This window comes from Eptesicus fuscus, chromosome 10 (genome assembly GCF_027574615.1).
Source record: "Eptesicus fuscus isolate TK198812 chromosome 10, DD_ASM_mEF_20220401, whole genome shotgun sequence".
NCBI classification, from domain to species: Eukaryota; Metazoa; Chordata; class Mammalia; order Chiroptera; family Vespertilionidae; genus Eptesicus; species Eptesicus fuscus.
Genome location: NC_072482.1, coordinates 57,705,686 through 57,730,230, shown reverse-complemented (window position 1 = coordinate 57,730,230; position 24,545 = coordinate 57,705,686). Strand labels below are relative to the sequence as shown.

The 24,545-nt window shown below is 44.6% G+C and overlaps 1 protein-coding gene across 4 annotated transcripts in view; it reads left to right on the top strand.

Moving 5' to 3' along the window:
• The first annotated feature begins 10,478 nt into the window (after positions 1-10,478).
• The window catches only part of PREP (prolyl endopeptidase), a 111,859-nt gene continuing 97,792 nt past the window's right edge, over positions 10,479-24,545 (top strand). For 2 of the 4 annotated variants that reach the window (XM_054722158.1, XM_008154610.3), the window contains exons 1-2: positions 10,479-10,658; positions 16,519-16,593. In XM_054722158.1, coding sequence (XP_054578133.1) covers positions 10,614-10,658; positions 16,519-16,593 — 120 coding nt within the window. In that variant the 5' untranslated portion in view covers positions 10,479-10,613. Of the gene's footprint in view, positions 10,659-16,518; positions 16,594-17,088; positions 17,283-24,545 lie in introns of those variants that run through there. The other 2 variants (XM_054722156.1, XM_054722157.1) reach the window with 2 other exon arrangements.

The following is a 24,545-nucleotide window of genomic DNA, read 5'->3' as shown; positions in this document are numbered from 1 at the left end:
AAGCCATGTGTTAAAGACAGCTCAGCTGCAACCATCCTGGGTCTGTGCAAGGAGTAGAGTTCACCTTCTCCTCTCCTACCTCTGGCGACTGACTTGAAACTACTCAGTCCTGTAAAGTGAGAAAGAAACTTCTTGTTTTGTCATGCACTGAATTTTTAAGATCTTTTTGTTACTGACTCTTATTGTTATTTTTCACATCCATGACATTATCTGACACCAAGTATGAAATATATTTACTATTCTATCTAATGAAGTGGGAATATGCTAATTGACCATCACACCCTCACAAAATGGCAGCACCCACAGCCAATAAGGAGGGACTATGCTAATTGACTGTCATGCCCTCAAAGATGGTGACACCCACAGCCACAAGATGGAGGCACCCAGTCCCCTCAGCCCCGCAGGGGCAGCAGGTGCACGGCATGGCCAGGCCCACCCCCAGGCGGGTCTGGCTGCTCTGAACGCCTGCCTCCAGAGTCGCCCAGTCCCCTCAGCCCCCCAGCTGCCCAGGGCCGGCCTGAGGCACAGGCAAGCCTCGGATGGCAGCAGCCCAGTCACCCAGGGCTACCTGAGGCTCAGGTAAGCAGGGCCGGCCGAGGCTTGCACTGCTGGCAGTGGCAGCAGCAGAGGTGTGATGGGGGTGTCGCCTTCCCCTGATCGCTGGGTCACCTCCTGCCCCTGAGGGCTCCTGGACTGTGAGAGGGGGCAGGCCGGGCTGAGGGACCCCCCTCCAGTGCATGAATTTTCATGCACCGGGCCTCTAGTGTGTATGTATATATATATATATATGCACTAGAGGCCCGGTGCACACACACACACACACTAGAGGCCCGGTGAACGAAATTCGTGCACGGGGGGTGTGTGTCCCTCAGCCCAGCCTACACCCTCTTCAATCTGGGACCCCTCGAGGGATGTCCGACTGCCTGTTTAGGCCCGATCCTGGTAGGGGCCTAAACGGGCAGTTGGACATCCCTCTCACAATCCAGGACTGCTGGTTTCCAACTGCTCGCCTGCCTGTCTTCCGGATTGCCCCTAACCACTTCTGCCTGCCAGCCTGATCACACCCCCTAACCACTCCCCTGCCAGCCTGTTTGCCCCTAACTGCCCTCCCCTGCAGGCCTGGTCACCCCTAACTGCCCTCCCCTGCAGGCCTGGTCACCCCCCAACTGCCCTTCCCTGCAGGCCCGGTCGCCCCCAACTTCCCTCCTCTGCCAGACTGGTCACCCCTAACTGCCCTCCCTTGCAGGCTTGATCGCCCCCAACTGCCCTCCCTTGCAGGCCTGGTCCCTCCCAACTGCCCTCCCCTGCTGGCCATCTTGTGGTGGCCATCTTGGGTCCACATGGGGGCAGGATCTTTGACCACATGGGGGCATCCATATTGTGTGTTGGAGTGATGATCAATTTGCATATTACTTTTTTATTAGATAGGGTAGAGGCCTGGTGCATGGGTGGGGGCCAGCTGGTTTGCCCTGAAGGGTGTCCCAGATCAGGGTGGGGGTTCCCTTGGGGCATGGGGCAGCCTGGGTGAGGGGCCTGTGGTGGTTTTCAGGCCGGCCATGCCCCCTGACGACCCAAGCGGAGGCCCTGGTATCTGGGATTTATTTATCTTCTATAATTGAAACTTTGTAGCCTTGAGCGGAGCCAAGCCTCCTGCTCGCTCCATGGTGGCAGCCATTTTTGTTGGGATTTATTTATCTTCTATAATTGAATCTCCATCAACTAACTTGGTACTCCCATTCAATAGATATTAAATAAATGAAAGACTTACTTTGTAGCCTTGAGTGGAGGCCTAGGCCGGCCAGGGTGAGCGGAAAGCTTGGCTTCCTCCATTGCCAGGGAAACCCAAGCCTCCTGCTCACTCCGTGGCCACGGCCATCTTGGTTGGGTTAATTTGCATACTTGCTCCTGATTGGCTGGTGGGTGTGGCTTGTGGGTGTAGCAGAGTGATGGTTAATTTGCATAATACTCTTTTTTTAGATAGGATATAATGCACAATTCTAGTTCCCTACCAACAATGATTATATGAGACCTGGATGATTTGAGCAGTTTTTCTTCTCCAGCATTATCTCTCCTCATTCCCACATTGCTCCGTGTGCTCCAAGAGAACCAAAGCAAGATGATCCCTCAAATGCATCTCTCTCCCTCAGCTCTCAGTATTTCCATAGGATGCTCCCTTAAACATTCTTCACCTCCTGCCTCACCCCCATCTCCTGGTCTGTACCTGGTTAATTCCTACTCATTCTTCCGATTGTGGCTTAGACATTATTATCGTGAGGACCCCATCTCTATCTCTTCAAGACTGCATTAGGTGACCTCTGCACTCCCACAGCACCCTATCCTACAGGTCCTACACACTAGTCTCCCTTCCGGAATCTAGGCTCCATTAGAATATAAACTGTGTTTGTGATCTTTATAACTGAATCTCCATCTACTAACTTGGTACTCCCATTCAATAGATATTAAATAAATGAAAGACTTACTTTTGAAGTAGTTATCAAAATTCTAATTTAGCCCTAGCTGTTTTGGCTCAGTGGATAGAGCATCAGCCTGTGGACTGAAGGGTCCCAGGTTCGATTCTGGTCAAGGGCACATGCCTGAGTTGTGGGCGAGGCAGCCGATCAATGACTCTCATCATTGATGTTTCTATCTCTCTCTCTCCCTCTCCCTTCCTCTCTGAAAGCAATAAAAATATGTTTTAAATGCTAATTTAATAATCTGAGTTAATGTTTGAGAACAACACAATGATTTTATGCCTTTTTATGATTCCACAATTTAATTCCATCCCTTGTACATGAGTGTTACCTATACATGTTTGTTAAGTGACAGTTTTCTTTGAGAAAGACTTATGTTTTATTATTTAACGGAAAACTGAGTGAAGTTTTGATGCCTCACCCAATATGTGCATTTTATCCTAAAAAAATGACTCTTTTATCCATTTTCCTAGTGCATAAGTAAAATTTTTCTTGAGTGATAATTGGGAAAATTCCAGAAAAAGTAATGTAACAATTAAATATAGATGAGGAATAAATTTCCTGATAACTGACATAGATGCAAAAGAAATATTTTAGGTAAATAGGGCAACATCAGGTCAAGTTTTGAATTGAGGCTAAGATATTAATCTGAAAGTGCAGAATACTTTAGTGGGTTGTTAAAATGTGTAGGCCAGCAAATAATAATCTGATCAAGAGCTCTTAGACTTGTGAGAGCCTTTTGGAGAGAAGCAATTTCAACAATGGAAAGGTGTATATGTATACACACTCACATACATGCACACAAAAATTCTAAGGGAATGGATTCTAAAGAACGAAGTCTAACAAGGTCAAGAGGGGATAAGGAGGAAAGAAAATCTTATTCTTGTTAGGTTTTGAATTATAATGGCAAATCTTGAGTTTCCAGGTAAATTTTTAGTAACACACTTTGTATTGGTACTGTATTATGATGAGAGATTGCCTTATAGTAGATCATTAAATTTGTATATTCTTCTGAGCATATTGGAAGCAGACAATCCTGAGTTGTAGACACAGGATGAGTGCTCATCACAGTTGTAGGTTCTATACACACGACTTTTCACAGAAATGGTCTTAATCAGAATAAACTGGAAGCAAATGCTATCACTACAAACTTCCAGGATATGTGTAGTACCTCAGGGAAGAGATGTCTAACACCACTTTAAGGATCTGGGTAGAGTATTGGACAACATACTTGAGGACTAAGAGGGGATCAGTAGCTTAGAAAGTAGAGCAAGCCTCAGACCTTGGCTTTGGAAGAAGATGTCACCGGAGAGGTTAAGCCATGAGCAGGTGAGCAGCCTTAAGAAGGGACGTCCTCCTTTCAGAGAGCCTCATACAACACTTGCAGTAACTGTATAACAGCATAAGCATTTGAAAGTTCTCTATGAATTGGAAACTTCACAAGGTAAGTAAAGGGACGCAGGGGCAATGGGAATTGGTCAAGCAGTTGGTGCAGGATAAAGCTCTCATTAGGAGCCAGCCCATCTTGAAGTGAAAGCAAAGCTACCAAATCTGAGTCCGGCCAGCAGAGGGCAGACCATTGAACTTTGACTGGGCTTAGGAGAGTTTGGCAGGTGTTAGCATGAACCAGAGCCTGTTAGTGAATAAAAGGTGTGGATTGCCTGTGAAAGATAAGGAAATCAACAGAAGTGAGCCCACACTTCGAATGAGCAGATTTTAGAAGTATGACACTATGGTTTTAATTTGCATTTCCCTGATTACTAGTAAATGTGTTAATTGGCCATTTGAACATCTTTCATGAACAACCTATTTAAACATTTTGCCCATTTTTTAGTGGGCTGATAAATGTTTTCTTACTAATTTCTCAGAATATTTAAAATATTTTCTGCATACTAGATTTTAATACTTATATGTGCTATAGATATTCTCATTCTTAATGTAGACTTTTTACTCTTTCTTGTTAACATAAAATTTGCATTTAATTTTATTGGCTTATTCATATATTCTAAATTTTCTAATACATATGTGCAGTTCTTTTGTAACTAAGGGAAAGGCTTTAAAACATATTAAACAGTTTTGTACCTTCAATGATAGAAAAAAATTCCACATAGATGCTATTACATTTGCATACGTCAAAAGATATTAAGTCTCATTCTTATCATCAGGGAACTAGCTTCAAGAAAATATATTCAGAAATTATCCAATTAAATTAATTGAATAAAAAATAGCTAACATTTTCTCAGACAAAGGTTATACAAATCAGGAACAGCATTTGCTTCTAAGAATATATTATTTGGTCTAATTTTAATAAATGATGCAATTGTTTTCACCATTTTAAGTCAGAAGCAATTTTTTTAAAAATCAGAAATGTTAGAGTTAACTTCCTTGGTGCAGTTGTCGATATTTCCTCAGGTTCATTCTCCTTCATGTTCCTCTTATAGACATATTTCCCACTATCCAGGAATATTTAGGAGATTTCAGAATATGCCTCATGGAAATACTTTGAGAAATATTTACACATTTAAGGCAACCTGAAAATTTAAAACATTTGTGACTGTTACAGAAATCAATCTAAATAAACAAAACCTACTGAGCACCACAAAAGTACATGATACTATGGTAGTTGCCATTGCATCACGACAAGTTCCTTAGAAAATATTTTTCTGTATTCATAAGCTTTACATTCCACATATGTATCTTATATTGGGTTGTTAAACTCTTAAAAATGCACTCAAGAATCCGAAAGTTTTTTGCTTATGTTCCTTAAAAATCATTTTTTTAATTTATTTATTTTTCAATTACAGTTGACATTCAATATTATTTTATATTAGTGGCCTGGTGCACAAAATTCATACACATTAAAAGGGGATTAGAGGAAATATTTTAGTATTGCTATTTGCCCTTTCTCTATAATAGAAGTGTCAGAGATGAAAGAAAATTAGTAAAATGTATATGAAAATCTTCCTCCTATCAGAGTCTGGGGCATGCCGTGGGACCCAGAGTCAAGTCCCCGCCCACCTGCAGCACCTCAAAATCGTGCAAGACCCAGACCCAGCCAGCCCCACCCCCATTGGGCAAGATCCAGACCTGGCCGACCCCACCCCCGTCAAACCCTGTTGGATGTGGGGGTGCAGCCTCAGGTCCCCTGGCCCAGTGCCGGGCGGGGAACGCAGCCTCAGGTCCCCCATCAAGCCCCTCTGGGTGAGGTGCTCAGCCTCAGAGCTCCAGTGTACCCTTAGGTCCCCCGGCCCAGTGCCAGGGCGGGGGGCACAGCCTGAGGTCCCCTATCAAGCCCCACCAGGCAGAGGGCGCAGGCTCAGGTCCCTGCTGATTGCTCCTTAAGGCTCTTTATGGGAACTCGTCCTCCTCTGTGGGTGCAGCCATCTTGTGTTACAGAAACCCTGCCTCCACTGTGGGCGCCGCCATCTTTGTGATGGTGTGATGGTCAATTTGCATATTCCCTCTTTATTAGATAGGATTGGCTTCAGGTGTACAGCATAGTAGTTAGACATTTATATAATTTACAAAGTGATTCCCCCTGATAAGTCTAGTACCCACATGGCACCATACATAGTTATTACAATATTATTTACTATATTCCCTATGCTGTACTATATACATACTCATGACTATTTGTGACTACCAATCTGTACTTCTTAATATCTTCACCTTTTCAACTCAGTCCCACAATGCCCCTCCCATCTTATTATCTGGCAACCATCAGTTTATTCTCTGTATATATGAGTCTGTTTCTGATTTGTTTCATTTATTTTGTACTTTGGGTTCCACATATAAGTTAAATCATACGGTATCTGTCTGACTTGTTTCAGTTAGCATAATACCCTCTAGGTCATCCATGCTGTCCCAAATGGAAAGATTTCCCTTCTTATGGCTGAGGAATATTCCATTGTATATATGTACCACATCTTTTTTATCCAGTTTTCTACTGATAGACACTTAGCTTGCTTCCATATCTTAGATATTGTAAATTCTGCAGTGAACATAGAGGTGCATATATGTTTTCAAATTAGTGATTTGGATTTCTTTGGATAAATACCCAGAAGTGGAATTGCTGGGCCATAAGGTAGTTATAAGGTAGTTAATTTTTTGATGAAACATCATACTGTTTTCCATAATTACTGCACCAATTTGCATTCCTCGCAACAGTGCATGAGGGTTCCTTTTTCTCCACATCCTTGCCAACACTTGTTTGTTGATTTATTGATGACTAGAGGCCCGGTGCATGAAAATTCAGGCACTGGAGCAGGGGGTCCCTCAGCCCGGCCTGCCCCCTCTCACAGTTCAGGAGCCCTCAGGGGCGGGTGGCAACCCAGCAATCAGGGGAAGGTGACGCCTCCATCACACCTCTGCTGCTGCCACTGCCGGCAATGCAAGCCTCGGCCGGCCCGGGTTACCTGAGCCTTGGGAGGCCCTGGGAGGCTGGGCAGCCGCCATCCAAGGCTTGCCTGCGTCTCGGGCTGGCCCTGGGCGGCTGAGGGACTGAGGGTGTGGCAGTCAATTAGCATATTCCCTCCTTATTGGCTGTGGGCGCCACCATCTATGTGAGGGCGTGATGGCCAATTAGCATAATGCCTCTTTATTAGATAGATAGCCATTTTGACAGGTGTGAGGTGATATGTCATTGCAGTTTTAATTTGTACTTCTCTGATGATTAGTGATGTTGAGCATCTTTTCATATGGGTATTGGTCATCTGTATGTTCTTTTAGGAGAAATGCCTATTCAGGAACTCTGCCAATTTTTTTATTGGATTGTTTTTGGGGATGTTGAGTTGTGTGAGTTCTTTATAAATTTTGGATATTAACTCCTTGGATGTATCATTGGCTAATATCTTTTTCTATTCAGTAGGTTGTCTTTTCATTCTGTTGATGGTTTCTCTTGCTATGGAAAAGCCTTTTAGTTTGAAGTAATCCCATTTGTTTATTATTTCTTTTGTTTCCCTTACTTGAAGAGATATATAAAAAATATTATTAAGAGCAATGTCAGAGCAATTACTGCCTATGTTTTTGTCTAGGAGTTTTATAGCTTCTGGTCTTACATTTAAGTCTTTCATCCATTTTGAGTTTATTCTTGTATATGGTATAAGAAGGTTATCTAGTTTCATTTTTTTTGCATTTATCTGTCCACTTTTCCCAATACCATTTATTGAATAGATTGTCTTTACCCCATTGTATAGTCTTGCCTTTTCTTTCTTAATCTATAAAACATTAATTTTTGTTTATAGATTTATTTAATATATAGGTATGGGTTTATTTCTGGGTTCTATATTCTGTTCCATTGATCTATGTGTCTGTTTTATGACAATACCATGTTCTTTTTTTTTTATTACTATAGGATTATTGTAGTTTAATTTGACATTGGGTAACATGATACCTTTGACTTTGTTCTTTATCAAGATTGCTGTGACTATTGTTTTTCTTTGTGGTCCCTTATAAATTTTAGGATTATTTGTTCTAGTTCTGTGAAAAATGTCTTGGTATTTTGATAGGGATTACATTGAATTTATAGATTGCTTTGGGTAGTATGAATATCTTAATGATGTTAATTTTTCCTATCCATGAGCATGGTATATGCTTCCATTGATTTGTATCTTCTTCAGTTTCTTTCCTCAATGTCCTATAATTTTCTGAGTACAGGTCTTTTACTTCCAGGGTTACATTTATTCCCAAGTATTTTATTTTTTAGATGCAATCATAAATGGGTTTTTTTTTTCTTAATTTCTCTTTCTGTTCATTATAGCTATATAAAAATGCAACTGATTTCTGGATATCAATTTTGTATCCACTGCTTTACTTTTGTCAGTTCTAATAGTTTTTTGGTAGCATCTTTAGGATTCTTTATACACAGTGTCATGTCAGCTGCAAATAATGGCAGTTTTACTTCTTCCTCTCCAATTTGAATATTTTACTTCTTTTTCTTGTCTAATTACTGTGGTTAGGATTTCTAATAGTATATTAAATAAAAGTGATCAAAGTGGCCATCCTTATCTTGTTCCTGATCTTAAGGAAAACACTTCTATCTTTTCCGAAGGAGTAAGATGTTTGCAGTTTGGCCTTTATTATGTTAAGGTATGTTCCCTCTATTTCTACTTTGCTGAGATTATTAAATCATAAATAGATGCTAAATTTTGCCAAATGCTCTTTCTGCATCTATTGATATGATTTATGATTTTAATCCTTCACTTTGTTTATATGGCATATCATTAATATTGAACTAACCTTGCATTCCAGAAATAAATCCTCTTTGATCCTGGTGTATAATTTTTAAAAAATGTATTGCTGAGCCCTAGCGGGTTTGGCTCAGTGGTTAGAGCGTAGGCCTGTGGACCTAAGGGTCCTGGTTTTGATTCCGATCAAGGGCACATACCTCAGTTGCCGGCTTCTCCATGGCCCGGGCCCTGGTCAGGGCTCGTGCAGGCGGTAACCAATCCTCTGTTTCTCTCACATTGATATTTCTCTCTGTCTTTCCCTTTCTTTCTCTCTCTCAAAATCAATGGAAAAATATCCTCGGGTGAGGATTAAAAAAAGAAAAATGTATTGCTAAATTCAGTATGCTAATATTTTGTTGAGGATTTTTGCATCTATGCTCATCAGGGATATTGGCCTGTAATTTTTTTTGGTAACGTCTTTGTCTGGTTTTGAAATCAGGGTAATGATGATCTCCTAAAATGAGCTTTGGAGCATTCCTTTTTTTTTTTTTTTTTTTTAAATAGTTTGAGAAAGATAGATGTTAATTCTTCTTTAAGTGTTTGGTAAAATTTATCTGTGAAGTCATTCAGTCCAGACCTTTTCCTTGTTGGGAGATCTTTCATTCTATTTCATTGGTAGAATTTTCTTGATTCAGTTGTGAATAAGTTATATTAGCCATTATAATTTTCTTTCCTGTTTTCTGTATAGTCTAGTCAGATTTTTATATCTAGGTTATGTGACCCTAATAAATGAATTGGGGGATAGTCCCCCTTTTTCTATACTCTAGACTACTTTGTATAAAATTGTGATTACTTTCTCTTTGGATGTTTGGTAGGCTGAGAATCACTGGATCTGGATTTTTTAAATTACTAATTCATTTACTAGTTATAGGTCAGTTTTCTTTCCTTTTTCTTTTTATGTAGTGTTCAAAAGATACAGTTTTCCAAGAATTTGACTATTATACTAAAATTTTAAAATTTATTGGCATACAACTGTTCCTATCATCTTTGCCGGCACCATCCATATAATTCTGTTTACTGTCCCATTCTGATTTTGCTCATTCTTTTCATTTTCATTTTTTTAAATTAATCTTAGTAGAGTTTTATGACTTTTATCAACCTTTTCAAATACCTAAATTTTGGTCATCAAGATCCATTATCCCTTCCCTTCCAAGTCCAGAGTCAGAAAAGGCAATGGAAATTAGGTCACCTCAAGCCTCCTGCTCTCCAGGCTAAGGGAGAGGAAAGGTCCCTACGGCCCCTAAGAAGCCCCAAACCAGGAAGATGGGGGAATGGGTTCATAAGCAACCCCTGCCATTCACTCCCTTAGCCTCCCCACCCAGAGCGGGGGCCCAGGGAGCTGGAAGCGGAGGGACTTCCTTCCGGGAGGGCGGGAGGAGGCGGGCTGGCCCCAGCAGGGGTGGTGGGACCTGGACCCCGGTGCGGCGGTCCGGGCTGCCGTGTCGGGCGCGTCCTGGGTCCAACTCCAGCGTGTGCCGTGTGCAGTGGCCCGGGCTGGTGTGCGGGCCGCGTCCCTGGGCGGCACGTGGCTGGCGCGGTGGCCCGAGGCAGCGGTCTGGCGTGGGCGCGGCACGTCCCCGGCTCGGCGGCCCCCGTGCTCGGCGGCGCGAGCGCGCCCGGCGCTCCGGCAGAGGGAGCTGTGCGCCCGGCCCGGCGCACGCACGGCGCCGCCCGCTCCCTCTTGCCGCCGCCGCCGCCGCTGGGCCCGCCCGCCGGGGAGGGGCTCCCGGCCACGGCGACAGCTGCTTCCTGCTTCCCGCACGCCTTCGCCGCCGCGCCGCCGTGGCCGAGAGCTCCTCGCGTGCCGCCGCCCGCTCAGCCCCTGCCCGCGCCCCAGCCTCGCCCCGCGGCAGCCCCGCTCGCCCGCGTCCGCTCCCGGAGCCCGCGCCCCACGCTGCCCCTGCTCGCCCCGGCCATGCTGTCCTTCCAGTACCCCGACGTGTACCGCGACGAGACCGCCGTGAGTACCAACTGCCCGCGCCCATCGGCTTCCCCGCCGAGCGTGCGGCGCCGGCCGCAGCCCGCAGCTCCCGGCCCCGCAGCCCCGCGCCCCCCGCGCCCCTCCCCTCCCCCTCGGCCTTTGTTTGCGAGAAACGGGCCGGGGGCGCGGGCTCCTCCCCAGCCGCGGAGCCTCCGGGGGGTGGGCACTCCCCGCCTGCTGGCGGCGCAGCCTGGGATGGGCCGCTGCTGGGAGATTTCCTGAAATCAATGGGGTCAAGGGCAGATGCCCAGGTGGGAGGTATCCCTGGCTTTTGGACTCGAGAAGCTCTTGCGTAAATATGGTGGTAGGAGAAGGAGTGTGAGTGTATAGGTGATGTAGAATTTAAACACAAAGCAAACTTTTTTAAACTTCCAAATTAAGAATTCTTAAGAGTTGAAGTTCATTCATTCGGTTTTACAACGTGTCCTGAGCGCTTACCCTGCCCCAGGCCGGCGGGGCGTTGGGGATGCAGAGACAGGACCGGGGAACGCGAGGTGTAGCCGTGCTGGTCCAAGTTTTCCTGAACTAGAAAAGGAGTTGATAGGGAGTGAGAGGGGGACTTAGAAGGGAGAGGGGATGGCCTTTTTTTTCAGGATGAGCTTAAGTTTTGCTTCGTGGAGGGGTTAGCCACCATTAACCTCAGCTGCAGATGAACTCAGGGTGGCTGTTGAGATCCGGTGGGTGGAATTGGGGGGGTGGGGAGGGCAAACAGCTCTTTAGGTGCGAGTAAACGTGAATTTGGCATCTTAGGAACTGTAGTGCATCCAAATGTGGTAGGCATGATTCTCCTAGGAATAGCCAGATTTCTCAGATTACTTAAAATAGAATCAGATTAAAACTATTTTTTTTTTGTGTGTGTAATACAGTTCTATTTTCTTCTGCTTCCTTGGACCCAGTTTATGCCAGATGGTACGGTAAAGCACATCTCACTTTAGGTTAAAAGGGTACTGCGGCTTTAGCGTAAAGGACGTTGTTTTAAGTTAAGACTTCCCAGTGGCACTGATGCATTCATGGTTTCTCTGACCAGTGGCCATCTGGTAACCATGTTTTCTCAGTCTGTTCCGCTGCCGGCTTATTAAATTTGCCCCAACAACCCAAGAAGCCCTATTCCTGTGGTTCAAAAGGTGGTTTCCTTTGTGTTTGGGAGTCAAGTGATCCTGCTGGGATGGGAAGAGGACAGGGCAAGTGGGAAGACCTGAGTGCTGGCTCTGGCTTTGTCACTCACTAGCACAGCGGTTCTCAGCCTTTCCAACGCCGCGACCCTTGAGTACAGTTCCTCGTGTTGTGGTGACCCCCAACCATAAAATTATTTTCGTTGCAACTTCCTAACTGTAATTTTGCTACTGTTATGAATCGTAATGTAAATATCTGTGTTTTCCGATGGTCTTAGGCTCTACAGCAGCGGTTCTCAACCTGTGGGCCGCGACTAGTGACTAGAAGGGTGCCCTGTGGCAGGTCATTCACCTGCTATAGGTCTTCTTCCTCATAAGTGGGATCTTTAGGGCTGGCTTGTTTCTACAGTAAAAATATCTTTCATTCATTCACATGACAGCCTAGCCCTGCAGTGTGCTAGACTTTAGTAATGGGAAGACATGGGAATATCTCCGTTCGGGTCTTGAGGATCTTTGCGTTTTCAGGACTGATAAAAATGTAAACCATTGCCCATTAAGTGGTTTGTTAAGTGCCCTTTCAGATTTGTACTGGGTTTTTTTTGGGGGATGGAGGAGGGTTGCTTCTCACTTTATTTTTCCTTATTTGTGTTACCAGAATCCTACGGTTTATTTATTTATGTTTAATCGTTCTTGAAAGGCTTAAGTGGGGGTTTCATGAAGACACCAAGTAGATTATGAATAATTAATTCAAAAGAGTATATATACCGTACCATGGATTTTAATACTCCCCAGTTCCTTCTTTCCCAAGAACTCATAACCCTAAGCCTCATGGACAAGGGAAGGTGGCCGTGGTCCAGCCTGGGCCCCCTGCTCTGTGGGTCCCACAGTGTACTCAGCCCAGCCCTGATAGTCTGCATGGGGTATCTTTTTCCTGTGACGAGAGCCCTGATTACTAAGCTCTAGGCTGGACGTAGCATTTCCCCAGGTTACAGCCTTGACTTCTAGGATGGGTTTATGTCTATCCAGAGGTACTAGGGATTGCTGTAGCTCTCTGTCTCTCTCGCCTGAACACCTTTCAGCCACATACTGGGCAGCCTCCTGCTGCACTGTGGGGTTGGAGTGTGCAGTCCTTTTTGGTGGATTTCTGCTCGTGAGCAGAAATGTGGAAACCATGACACTTCCTGGGTAATGCCATTGCCCAATCCGTGGTACAGGCTTGGTCCAGGCGTTAGAAGGGTGTGTAGGGTGAGTGGGGAACACAGGAGGATGGGATTAATTTCTGTCAGGAGCAGAAGGTAATATGTGGAAGCTGGCCAGTTGGATAAGGTAGAAAGGACATTCCTCGCCTTATGACTAAAATAAAGCCATAGCTATGTGGGGCTGAATGGTCATGAAATTGCATGTATGTAGGACGGCAGGAAGGCCGTTGTGAACAGAGCATCCATGGAGGGACAAGCTTGGATGGGGTTTGAGAAATAAGAGCGGGGCAGGTTTCACGGGCGCTGCCTGTTGTGTGTACAAGAGTCTACATTTTGTCCTGAAGGCAACGGGCACGTTGTTGAACCGTAAGAGTAAAATATTGAATAGCAACAGTGGCCTGTCTGGGCTCTCGTGTTTGAGCTCTTGGGGAGGTGAGGAATGATTTGCAGACTTAAATGAGGAAGTAGATGCTGCATAACTTGAATTCAGGGGCTGCTTCGGCTATGCGATCGCCCTATTTAGGATATGGCATGGTGAAAGGAATAGGGGGAGGGGGCGCTTGGCTGCTTGGGATTGCCTTGGGGAGTTCTCATCCTGGTTGCTAATGTCCGCTCAATAACTGACCTCAGTCTGGTTTAGATGACAGCACTGGTTCTGAGTAGATGAGGCTGCTTCCTCGGTGGTAAACGCCGTTCAGGAGGCAGCGTGCTGTAGGACACACTGGGTTCAGAGTCAGGGTCCAGCTGCCCACCTGCCCGTTGGCACCTGACCCGGCTCATTGGCAAGAGGTGAAGTACACAGGCTTTGGGGTTGGCTCGGAGTGGGCCACAGTCCTACCTTACTGTATTTTCCGGCGTATAAGACGACTTTTTAACCCAGGAAAATCTTCTATACGCCCAATCGTCTTATACGCCGGAAAATACGGTAGTAGCCACCTGAGCTTTATCAATTGCTGTCACTCTCTCCAGCTTCCGTTTCCTCACCTGGGAAATGAGGGAAAATGTGTCCTCGCAGTGAGGACACAGGAGGTAATGTGGCTGTCATCCATGGCGCAGTGGTTAGCTCACAGGCGTCTCCGAGCAAACTGTGACTATGTGGCCTTTACTCTTACTAAGCTCTCTGAATAACATCCCATAATCTGTAAAACAGGAACATTTAAAACATTGGGCACAACAGTGTGGATATTCAGAAAAGGTTTATTGCGTTGGGCTTAGCACTCGGCCACACCTTCACTTCGTCATAAAACTATCGCAGTCTCCAGTTAACCTTTTCCGCTTCCTTTTGAAAAGTTAAGTCTCTGGATGTGTCAGAGTTTTAGGAACACATTTCACGTGTCTGGTCTGTCCCCTCTGAGGAACATTTGGGGGAAAGCTGTTGGCAGGTTGTTTTTTAGTCCCAGCTCTGGTTCTGAACTCAGTAAGGCCCTGGGCGTGTTGCCTGACCTTGTTCTTGCCGTGCCTCGCTCCTAAAAATGTTGAATGGGAAGATCCTTTACCGGGTTTCTTATTGTCAGGAAAAGGAAGGTTGTTGTTTTAAGCATAATTTATAGCCGCTTCAAGGTGTGTGAAATGTAAAAGACTCGAGGATGAGAAGATTAATAGCTTTCATTCAGTTGTGACAGCTAAAATGTAGAGGCCTTAGGTAAGGATTGAAAATTGGTGTGTGTGTGTTTTCCCCCGAAGATTGGTAATTTTATGAAGACTCCTCAGGAGCGGTTTTAGCCTGGCTTTGTGTCCCTTGCCCTTGTCAGTCAAGGTTTGATGAGAGCAGGTCCCGGGTGGTCCACCTTAACTGCCCATCCTTCCAGGTGTCATTTCCCCAGGTGTGCCCCCCTTCCCAGTGGAGGAGGACAGGTGCAGACCTTTTGCATCCTGATGGCCTGGGCTTGTATGCTCAGGGAGAGTCTTCTCAATTGGCAGCAGCCGCACTGGAACTTGGACCCGAAGTAGAAACAGCAGGTTTTTCTCTTCCAGGAGAGTGTCTGCTTTCCTTAGGGCAGTGGTCGGCAAACTCATTAGTCAGCAGAGCCAAATATCAACAGTACAACGACTGAAATTTCTTTTGAGAGCCAAATTTTTTAAACCTAAACTTCTTCTAACGCCACTTCTTCAAAATAGACTCGCCCAGGCCGTGGTATTTTGTGGAAGAGCCACACTCAAGGGGCCAAAGAGCCACATGTGGCTCGCGAGCCGCGGTTTGCTGACCACGGCCTTAGGGAATAGCCCCTACCATCTGGTATGATAGAAGGGAGCAAGAAGACCGATTAAAAATTCATCTGAGATGGTGGGGGTCTTCCCGACAACCTTCTAGGCCAGTGGTCAGCAAACGGCGGCTCGCGAGCCACATGCGGCTCTTTGGCCCCTTGAGTGTGGCTCTTCCACAAAATACCACGTGCGGGCGCGCACGTACAGTGCGATTGAAACTTCGTGGCCCATGCGCAGAAGTCGGTTTTCGACCTGGGCGAGTCTCTTTTGAAGAAGTGGTGTTAGAACACTCCAGGGGCCAAAGAGCCGCATGTGGCTCGCGAGCCGCGGTTTGCCGACCCCTGTTCTAGGAGAAGCCTTAACCGGAATGTTGGAGTTGTTCAGAGAGACTTGATTGGAAAGACGTTGTCAATGGCGTTTCGGTTATCTAGATTAATCCGGGTGGTCTGATGTGGGAGGTTTTGTAACGATGTTTGCCTTTGCAGAATGTCTTTAGGCATTATCACCTGAGGAGGGGTGACTCCAGGTGGCTGCTCTAGACCGGAACAGTCTCTGAGGCCAGGCCCAGGAGTCCCGGCTTCGCAGAGACCCCCCCTCCCCTGGCAGTTCTGAGGATCAGCCCCCAGGGGAACTCCCAAAGGCTGCCCCTCAGCCAGGCCCTGCTTACACTAAGCAGTTTTATTTCTATCAGGGTAGCTGTGCCTCCTTTTATCAACAGTGAAAGAAAGCATTTCATAACAATACACAAAAGGGAAGGAAGGCTTCAGTTTGGAAGTGCTCCTTCATTGCATTGAAGTGAGCGTTTTCAATTAGGATCAGCTGATGTCAATTAGAGTCATTATAACTACACATCAGTAAGTTCCTTGTTGGCCGTTTAGACAGCAAAGCAAACTGGTCGTATTGCATATTGTAGGGAGATTTTCTAATCGTGAGCCAGCGTAGTGAGAACAGGGAAATGAGCACAGGGCCGTGCCCTCTGTCATCCCCGCTGCCTTGTGTAATTCTGTGCTGTGCCCCTGACAGCACGTGTCGGGTTTCTTTAGCTCAGCAGCAGGCCTTGGCTTGATGTACAGACAGAGCTGCTGCCTATCCTGACCTTTCATCTCTCTTCCCTCTCCAGTAAAACATTCCTTTCATGAATGCCTGACACCTTTGAGAACCTGCCAACTGCGGTTCATGTGGCAGTGTGGGCACACGCAGTTGCCAGCGAGCCAACCGGGTGTTTTTGTCTGTCCCTTTCCTCTCTCTCCATCACATTCAGAAAACACTAATTTAGTTGGGGATAGACACGAATTACCCACTAACACATTTTGTCTTTTGCAGGTGCAGGATTATCATGGGCATAAAATTTCTGACCCTTATGCTTGGCTTGAAGACCCAGACAGTGAGCAGACAAAGGTAATCGGGGCCTTACAATTGGTTTCGACAGCCTTAGTGGCTAGCACCAAACTGTCGACATTGGTAACCAGGGCTATTCCTTCCTGCACTTTCTGCTGTGGTGTGGTGGGTGGGTGAATCTACTTGTAAGTACTACCACTTTGTGTCAAATGATTCATGAGAAAAGTTGAAAGCACGTTTAGCCCCAGAGAAGATCAAGTAACTGTTTTTGCATAATGTTTATGGTTTATAGTGACACTGATGAACCAACTATTTGAAATGAAAATATTAGAAAGAAAACTGATTTAAAAAAAAAAAAGAAAGAAAACCTAAAGAAAAATAATGTGAAGAAAACAATTGCCTAACACCGTGGTCGGCAAACTGCGGCTCTCGAGCCGCATGCGGCTCTTTGGCCCCTTGAGTGTGGCTCTTCCACAAAATACCACGGCCTGGGCAAGTCTATTTTGAAGAAGTGGCATTAGAAGAAGTTAAAGTTTAAAAAATTTGGCTCTTAAAAGAAATTTCAATCGTTGTACTGTTGATATTTGGCTCTGTTGACTAATGAGTTTGCCGACCACTGGCCTAACACATTTTCCCCCTAAAGAAAGAAAATCTTATAATTGAACAAGTATCAGGTCTTGAAAACTAAGTGCTGATTTTAGATGACTTACTGATTTTAATGCAACAACAACAAAAAAATGAATGAAATGGTAAGTAAAATAGTAAATATTGTATTTTATAGAAATGAGGGGTGAAGGAGAGAATTTTCTGCTGTCTAAAAACATAAAGCTTTCCTATTATTTTGGAGAAGCACGTAGTATTTAGAGTTGAAGTCTCATTTCATTGAAAAGCTACCTCTGAGTGCTGCAGCCCTCAGGTATTTTTCTGCCTTGAAATGCCCAGGACTTGGCCCTTGGGACGCCTCATTTACATATACTGGATGTGGTTAAGTTCGCCTGGGTGAGGGAAGAGTGTTTCTCAGTCCACTTCAAGTTCTTTGACTCTTATTTATAACCGTATTTACATATTACTTAATACATAAGGATATATTTACAGTTTCTAATATACTCACCATTCCAGAAGTTTACTTGAGCTTCTTTAGAATCCCAGAATATTTACCAATTTTTTTCAACAACAACAAAAAATGTTAAATGCACTCTGAAGTTTTGCAGACCAGCTTCCGAAAAGCCTACGTCTCAGTACCCCCTGTATTTGTGGTCCCTTGATGCCGTATGTACCACTGTTCTCTCGAGAACTGAACTCAGACTTCCAAGGCCATTCAGATTTGCCAGGAAAATACTCACTCCTGATGTGGCTCTGGCAGTGGGATTGGGTTCCTCCCTTACACAGCTGCTGGTCTGCAGGGGGTGGGGGTGGGGAGGGGGCGCGGCAGACGAGCTTGACGGGTTGATGGGCAAAGGAGTGGGGTTAGCTGGGCGAGATAATCTGTGGAAGAGGAAAAGTAGAGGCAGGAAGAGTTGCTCCTGCTCGAGTAAATCCCACGTCATCTCTTTCTTTTTCCTTCATTCCCATGTGCTCTCTCACCTGCCTTCTTTTTTGCCACCCTCACATATTCTTTCTGGCATTTCTCTTCTCCTGGTACAAATGGTGGCAAGAGATCACAAGATACCGGAGGAGCTACCAGTAAGACAGGACTGCAGAAACGACTGCATCTTCTTCCTATCCCTTGTCCTTAAAGTAAGCACAGCACCGTTTTTGAGACTTTGCAGTGGTTTTTACTTCTATCTACTAGAGGCCCATTGCACGAAGATTCGTGCAATAGGCCTTCCTTCCCCTGGCTGCCAGCACCGGTTTTCTTCCGGCACCCGGGACCCAGGCCTTCGCTCCGCCGCAGCGGAGGAGCCAAGCCTCTTCAGTCTTCAGTCGTCTTCAGTCTTCACTCGGGCTGGAGCTTTCAGTCTTCGCTCCGCGCCTGCGTATGCAAATTAACCCGCCATCTTTGTTGGGTTAATTTGCATACTCCTGATTGGCTGGTGGGTGTCACGGAGTTATGGTCAATTTGCATATTTCTCTTTTATTAGTGTAGATAATCCTCCTCCTCTCCCTTTCCTGGGTGAGAATGATATTTGGACTTTTTCCTTTTTCTTTCATAAAACATTGGGTTATAGAGCTGGGTGGGTAGAGATTTCCAGATGAGAAACAGATGGGTATCTTGAGTAGCAGGCGAAGGCTCTACCTCATCAGGGAAGGCTAGGAGGAGCAGGGAGCAGATGTGGGGCTGCCTCCTCACCTGGAACCTGCCACAGGCTGCCTTGATGGTCCAGCATTGGGCCAAGCTGGGACGGGTTGAGCCTGGGAATGGAGAATCACAGGCAGAGGCATAACTGGTGATGGATGGAGGGCACCCACAAAGGGAGCAAACCTCCTGTGCATCTCCTGGAAAGCCTTCCCCAAGGACTGTGTCTGTGATGAGGTCTCAAGTACAACCTGGATTTCTTCAGTCTTTGATGGTGATGGAGTCATTCAGCAATGTCAGAATAGCCCAGTTTTGGTTTATATGTTAATGAACACACACTTTGCTATTCCTTAATTAATAATGGCTGGTCCTGTGGTTAGCAAGCCACTTATTAGTAGATGAGACCTAGGTAATTAGCGATTTTACAGTCAACCTTTGATGGAACTAATGAGTATACACTGTTATTTTCGCGGTGTATGTTTATCGGATGCTTACTGAGTGCCAGGCTCTTCACTGGTAGCTTTGCCTGCTCTATCTCATTTCATTCTCAAACTCTAAAATAGATCTCTTTATTTTCCTCATCTTACAAATGAAGAAGTTGAGTTACTGAGTGGTATGGCCAAGGTCAGTCTGCTAGTAAGTGTAGAACTGGTATTGGAACTCAGGTAGGCCAGGTTGTTTTCAACTTGAGATTTAAGAAGAGGACTTGGGGTGTAATAGCTTTGGGAATACAAGCGGAAGGAGCATATTCATGCCTTGGGACGTGATAGGTCCTCCTGTTGGGCTCACCTGCCAGCCCGTTCCAGCAGCGAACCTCAGGTGTCAGAGGGCCGTGCAAGCTCGTCTTTCCCTCGGTATCCTCCATGCACAGCTTTCTCACTTCTCTGTAAACAGGTTTGTCATTCACAAAAGCTAGCATGTCATCTGGGATCTGATGAGTTGAGTTTGGGTCTCAGACTGGAAAGGTAGGGTATATTTTTCAAATGAGCAGAAGAGCAGCACGAACATTTTCTACTCAGAGTTATTTGCGTGTACAAAAAAGTGCATTAGCCATATACCTTCGGGTAAAGAGGAGAATCTTCACATTGCTTCCAAAATAAAGAAAAGGCTACTTGTTGTATTTATACTCTAGCCCTTTACACTAAGCCCTTTACATTAACCTTTTGCACTCGGATGTCGAGTGTGACTCGACATGGTTAGCATTAGAATAAAGGAATCGAGAAAAAAGCAAGTGAGTGCAAAGGGTTAAGTTCTGAAATGCTATCAGTAGTTCTTTGATTTGATCCATAGTTAATACAGGTTATCCAATTCTGACAGTGCCTGGCATGTAAGGCTTTATCCTCTGAAAAGGAATATCAGAGCAGACTTGTAACTTAGAACATTCCCTAAAGCGAGGGTGGGCGAGTTGAATCTGGATGAATCCTATCCAGCTTCCAAAGCCCATATAAGCATATTTTATAGCAAATGTTCCAGATTGTGGAAGATCCTACACAACTTAATTGATTCTTTGGAATAAATTCAACCTTGATATGAAAACCTACCAGAGGTGCTTTGTAAAGAGGAAGGAGTAGGCCCACGCTGCTCAGTAGATATAATTATAACGCCAGCCACATATAATTACAATTTTTCTTATAGCCACATATTAAAAAGTAACAAGAAACAGGTGCAAATAATTGTAATATATTTATTTAACCTAGTGCAGTTGGCCCCTGAACATTGCAGGAGTTAGTTGTGCCGACCCCCGAGCAGTTCAACATCTATGAATAACTTTTGATCCTTGGGGGTTGGATCTACCCTCCCAAACTGCAGATTCCAAACTATGGATTGAAAATACTGTTTTCGGTCCTCGGTTGGTTGAATCTGAGAATGCAAAACCCATGATACAGAGGGTGACTGTATATTTATTGAAAAAAAAAATCACGTATAAATGGACCCATGCAGTTCAAATTTGTGTTGTTGAAGGGCCAGCTGCATACTCAAAATATTAACATCTTAACATGTAGTTAATATAAAGTACTAAGATATTTTACATTCCCTTTTTCAAACTAAATTTTGAAATCTGGTGTATGTTTTACACTCATACCACCTATCAATTCAGACCAGCCACAGGTGCTCAAGTAGCTACATGTGGCTGAAAAGAAATTTTAAAAAGAAATTAAAGAAAACCTAAAACTCTAACTTGGAATAATAGTGCTTTAACAAGATGGACATGTCAATCAAAACAACAACCTAAACTTTTGGCTTGACTTGTCTCTGTCACCACTATTTTTATGTTTGCAAAGCTTTGACCAGTGCAATAAAAAAAATGAACCAAAATATGGACAGCAAAAATAAAATGATCATTCATTGTAGATTATGTAATTGTGTATCTAGGCAACCCAAGATTTCCAACTTAAAATTTAGTAGAATTAATTAGTTCAATAGCGTGAATATGTACAAAGTAAATATAACATCAGTATCACTTACATACACTGTCAATAATGAAAAATTAGACCTGTCTGATAGCAATAGCAAAAAGCAAATACTAGGGAATGAAGAAGAGATTTCAAGTCTACTGGGAGAGGACTGTCATGTCTGCTCTATGGAGGTCTAGCAAAGGGCCAGTTGGGGGCATTATTTATAGTGAAACATCGGAAATGATGTCCATTTCCAGCAATAGTGTAGTGTTTGAGCAGAATATAGTGAATCTGCATGATGAAATCATATGTGCAGTTGTGAAAATGTTGGGCTATACAGATTGCTTACTGAGATGAAAAAGTGCTTCTGATAGAATATTAAGTGGGAGGAGGATACAAGATTGCCCTGCTCCAAATGATTAGAACTTTAAAAACTGTCTTTGTAAAAACGATTCTAGGAGGATTTATGTGGAAATACAAACTTAAGAACAAAACTAAGATAAAGGGACTGCCCCATATGCAGGTGGTTGACTTCCTAATCTTTAACTTCATAAAATTTCCCTCTAGTTTCCTGTCTCAAACAAGTGAGCGAACTCCAAAGCCCACACTCCGCCTCAGCTCTTTTTTCTTCCCTCAGTCGGTCTCCAGGCCCCTTCAGGTGTGCCCTGTTCAGGTCTTATTTCGGATCTTTCCCTGGGCCATCTCCCTCTTTCCCTCTGCCTGTCCACAAGCCACTCTGCATGCCCCTCCATGTAGCTGGAGCCCCCCTCCTCTGTCACCACTCCCAGTAACATCTCCCATCCATATAAGTTGTTCTCTTCATGATGAGCAGTGGCCCAGTGGCCAAACGCGGAGACTTTAAAATCGTCATGTGATCTTCCCAGCGTAGATTATCACAGGGCCAGGGGACTCTCAGGCCTTTGGAGTTGCTTACTTGGCTTTCCTCATGGAGGTGGCAGTTCACTGACAGGTCGCAGAGAGCACTAAACGAGTATGTATTTTCCTGGCCCCTCTGCCCATGGCCATGCAGTCGGTCCACACTGCACCACCATTCGCTGTCCTTCTTGCCAGTGATAAATTCTCTTGCTATCACTGGGCTTGGTTTTTGCAGCCCCAAGGTCCACCTGGAAGCAGCGTTCTTGCTACCTCTTGAGGAGTCTCCCCATCTTACTATTTTTTATTTTTATTTTTTTTGTAGTTTCAGTTTCATAGTTGAGTATTCCAGAATTTGTTACTGAGTTACTGAAGGGGAGATACAGGGAGAAGAATGTGTACGTTTCAGAGGATAACTGCCTTAATTGTAACTAATTGTTGAGTCTGATTTTCACAGAAACTGTCCTGGGGCTTTGATGCAGGAGGGAACCAACTGTAGAATATTAGCTGCATATATGGAATGACTAATTTTTTTTTTTTCTCCCTGAGAACGGCCCTGGGAAAAGTGAGAGAAGCAACAGCTTCATTTCCTTTGTGGGTCATGAGAGAAGAACTGATTTAGGGAATCAGCTAAAAACAAAACACTTGTTTTTGTTGATATTCATTCTTTCTAAAAATGTGAAATTACTATTTGTTTCAGAGAGGATCAAGGAATACACAACATGGGTCTTCTTTCCTAGGACATTCTTTGCTCTCCCTTCCCAGATCCCATTTTAGCTGACTAGTTAGGGGTAGGGTAGTCCATGACACCTGATGAGGGGCTAGGGAGAGTAGAGAGGAGAAATCCTTGTCTTGCAGGGTAGGAAACCTGGAAATTTTACCTTTCTCTTCCCCTGTCCCCATGCTGTTTCCTTCCTTGGCAGGGAAGGTTTCAATCTTAAAGGACTTCTGATCATCTCGAGGATGTTGAGGTAGCCTCAGATTTCTGTATAGGTATTTAATGTCACCGTTTAGGGAGGTCAGCAGCTGTTTTTAGGTATCCTTCCTATTATGAAATTTTGGTTTTTTGGTTGTTTCTTGCTTTTGTTTTCATTCTTTAAGGTCAACCCTAAAAGTGTGTAGTGTGAGGAGTTTCTGCTCGGTTCTGGCACCAGATTGGCCTTCCCTAGGGTGGAACAGAGCCAGCATGAGCGGAGCTAAGGGGAGTGAGGGGAGCAAGGATTCGTCTGTCCAGTTGCATTTGCCCAGGGAGCCACTGTGCTGTCAGCTGTAGAACCAGCAGGAGAAAGCTTGTTCCCAGGACTCCCATTACCGTGAAGTTCTAGTTCAATGTCTCTAAGCCAAAGACAGCAGATACAGCCTCGGGACTGAGGAATACATTCAGTCAAAGTATAAAAGGCTGGTTTGGTGTATGATGTTCTCTGAAGACTTTAAGACAAACTGTGACTATCCATTTTGTGAATAGTTCCTTCATCCTGTGAGCTTCGCAGGCATTTGGGATGGTATTTCTGTTGGGAGGCAGGGTGAAGGCATAGAGTATTTTCCAGGTGGGACCGGAAGTCAGAACACACAAATCGTAGCCCTTGGTCCTTCATGTTCCTGTTCAGTGAGCATAGTAAGCAACGATACCCGGATGCATTTCCTTCATCTGTAAAACGCGTGTAATCATACTCATTTCATCTAGCTCCAAGGTGTTAAGGACGCCCAACTGAGCAAAGACATATAAAGATTCCTGTGCTATACCCAGCGGTGATCTGTACAGACAAATAGTGCCGCTTGGGCACCCCTACTTACCTGTATTGGGATATAGACCTTCAGGCTCCAGTCCTCCAATTGCTCCGTGAGAATGTTGAACTTTAGAGACTTAATTTTCATCCATGAAACTTAAGCAGGATTTTCCTTTTGAATTCTAGGGTGTTTTTTTTTTTGTTGTTTTTTTTTACAGAAAGACTTACATTCTGAGTACTGGTTTATTTATTTTTAATGGACCTATGCCTTCTCAGTGTTGTTTCATTGTTCCCAGGCATGATGACTAAACTAGGCCAGGAGTACCTTAAAGCTGTGTGGTAGCGTTACTTTTAATTGCGGCCTTCTGAACCCCATTGGCAAGGCTGTGAGACGCCCATTAGTGTTTCATTAAGGACCTGGATCATCATCCCTTCTCTAGTGGAAGCGGGAAATGCTTTAGGTAAATATATTACCCCGTATTATTTCAATCTTCAAGACATCTGAAGTCTTAAATGTCTCACCAGCTCCCATGGAAATGTTTGGCCTTATTATAGTTTGTAAACAGACTTCTCATAAATCCACAGTTGAAATATGTGTTTAGGGAACAACTTATCTTTTGATCTGTGGATGAGATAATTGCCCAAAGTATGCGGGCGTTACTGGTACTGGGCCAGCTTTTTCTAAGCACTGCTTTCTTCTTCCTTTTTCTGTCTCCTCTTCTTGCCTTCTGCAACAGGGTTTCTGATGTAAGCAGTAGAAGCTGACTGTGGCCAAGTTAG